The sequence below is a fragment of the Salvia splendens genome, chromosome 18 (assembly GCF_004379255.2).
Source record: "Salvia splendens isolate huo1 chromosome 18, SspV2, whole genome shotgun sequence".
Lineage (NCBI taxonomy): Eukaryota > Viridiplantae > Streptophyta > Magnoliopsida > Lamiales > Lamiaceae > Salvia > Salvia splendens.
In genome coordinates this window covers 16,101,934-16,104,705 of record NC_056049.1, presented here as the reverse complement: position 1 = coordinate 16,104,705, position 2,772 = coordinate 16,101,934, and the positions used below count along the sequence as shown (strand labels likewise).

Sequence of the window (2,772 nt, the reverse complement as noted above, 5' to 3'; positions counted from 1 at the left end):
TGTCAGTTGAGAGTTTGAATGAGTTATGGCGCAATGAATGCCAAAACCAATACACTAATTTGCCGTTCCATTTGGTGTCACATTTACTCCATCCACATTCTACTCTAACCAACGCTCGCAATCCCATTTTCTTTTCTTCTTCCCTAAATTCACAAAGTAAACATATCTGATCTCTCATGCAATGCCATTAAGCACAAAAATGAATTGCATAATCCCTATAGTTTTGTGGGCCATCATAATAACCATAATGAGAGTTGATTCAGGTGATGATGATTCCCTTCTCTTAAACTGCGGTGCATCAGTTAACGAAGCCATTGATTCCTCCGGCAGAAAATGGATCCCAGATTCAAAGTTCCTCTCCACAAACGACTCTCTCCCCTCCACTGCGAATTCCCAAGATCCATCCCTCCCCTCCACAGTCCCTTACATGCACTCTAGAATCTTCCAATCCGAAACCACCTACACATTCCCCATCTCCCCCACCTCCCGCCACTGGCTCCGCCTCCACTTCTACCCTTCCTCCTACGACCATTTCGACTCCGCCTCCGCCTTCTTCTCCGTCTCCACCGCCGGCTTCACCCTCCTCCGCAACTTCAGCGCCTCCCTCACCGCCCAATCCCTCACCCAAGCCTACCTCATCACCGAATTCACCATCAACCAACTAAACTCACCTCTCCTCCACCTCACCTTCACCCCGTTACTCAACTTCGCATTCATCAACGGCATCGAGATCATCCCCACGCCCGAGATCTTCCCGCCTCAGCCCCACGCCTACGCGATGCAGACGATGTTCCGCCTCAACGTCGGCGGCCAGTTTTTCGTCTCCGACTCTCCAGACTCCCGCACTTGGTACGATGACTCTCCGCACATATACGGTGCGGGTTTCGGCCTCGCTGCTAGCGCAGACACCCGCGTCTCGGTTGCATATCCTTCTCCCGAGTTCAAGCTCATCGCGCCTTTAGACGTTTACAAAACGGCCAGGACTATGGGGCCTAACTCCACGCTCAATGTCAATTACAACCTCACTTGGATTCTTGACGTGGATGCGAATTTCACCTATCTCGTGAGGCTGCATTTCTGCGACTTCATTTTCGGGAAGGTTAACCAGAGGGTGTTCTTCGTTTTCATTAATAATCGTACGGTGGAGACGGATGCAGACGTCGTGGCGTGGGCGGGAGGAATGGGAAAGCCCGTGTACAAGGATTATAGAGTTGGTGTGGGAAGAAATGGGGATAATCAGGTATGGTTGGCTCTCCATCCTAACCCTGAGTCTAAGCCTCAATACTACGATTCAATCCTTAACGGGATCGAAGTTTTTAAGCTCAACGACACCACCGGGAGCTTAGCAGGCCCGAATCCGATCCCATCTCCTAACAAAATAGCAACTGTAACGCATGCATCAAGGTCGAGAAAGAGTGGAGTGGTGATTGTTTTATCAGCATGCGTTGCAGCTGCGTTTGGGGTTGTTTTCATCGTTGGCTTTTTCAAACATGGGAAAACACGGGGGAGTGAAGAAGGCGCGTCGTGGATTCCAATCTACGGGAGCTGGAGCAGGAGCAGCAGAAGCGGGATGATCTCGAGCATTGGGAAAGGGCTGTGCAGGCATTTCTCGTTAGGCGAGATGAGAGGTGCCACCAACGGATTCAGCGAGGCGTGTGTGGTGGGCGTGGGAGGCTTCGGGAAGGTGTACAGAGGTTGCATCGATGGGAATGCGACCGAGGTCGCTGTGAAGAGAGCACACCCCTCGTCTCAGCAGGGCTTGAATGAATTCTTGAATGAGATTGAACTCCTATCTAAGCTCAGGCATAGGCATTTGGTTTCTTTGATAGGAGCTTGTGAGGAAAACAATGAGATGATACTAGTCTACGATTACATGGCAAATGGGACCTTACGAGAGCATCTGTACGACGACAACAACAACAACAACGATAGCACGATAACAACAACAACACTGTCGTGGAAACAGAGATTGGGCATCTGCATAGGGGCAGCAAGAGGGATTCACTACCTCCACACAGGTGCAAAACACCCTATCATCCACAGAGACGTCAAGACAACAAACATTCTCCTAGACCACAAATGGGTGGCTAAGGTATCCGACTTCGGGCTGTCCAAGACAGGACACGGCCTGGGGCAGGCACACGTCAGCACGGTTGTGAAAGGGAGCTTCGGCTACTTGGACCCGGAGTACTACAGGCTACAGCAGCTGACGGACAAATCCGACGTCTACTCGTTGGGAGTTGTACTATTGGAAGTGGCGTGTGCACGCCCGCCCATCAATCCGTCCCTCCCGAACGAGCAAATCTGCCTAGCCGATTGGGCGCTCATGAGTTACAGAAATGGCGGGATACATGAGATGATTGATCCTAGAATTAGAGATGACATCAATCCAAAATGTCTGGAACACTATATTGAAACGGCGCTCAGCTGCTTGTCACATGACAGCATCGATCGCCCCTCAATGGGGCATGTTTTGAGCTGTCTTGAATACTGTCTTAAGCTGCAGATTGGTGAATAAAAACTGAATATAATCAGCTTCACTTTTTATGTTATTGTTCGGTAAGTAACGTGAAAAAATGCAAGTACCAAACACCCTCTTAGATAACTCAACTACACATATGAACTAGTAATATTAATGATTCATCTTAGGATGTCATCAATGTCATTATGAGGATAATTTTGTCCAGAAGGAAATAACTTTAGTAATTTAATTTACGAGTATCCAACCCTACTCTAATTGCATATCTTTGCATGAACAAATTTGATGTACTC

General features: G+C 48.7%; 1 protein-coding gene across 1 annotated transcript; it reads left to right on the top strand.

Annotated features, from left to right (window-relative positions):
• The first annotated feature begins 247 nt into the window (after positions 1-247).
• On the top strand, positions 248-2,518 carry LOC121776803 (receptor-like protein kinase FERONIA). Its single transcript, XM_042173968.1, has one exon. It carries the CDS (start codon positions 248-250, stop codon positions 2,516-2,518), a length of 2,271 nt encoding a protein of 756 aa, XP_042029902.1.
• The last annotated feature ends 254 nt before the right edge of the window (positions 2,519-2,772 follow it).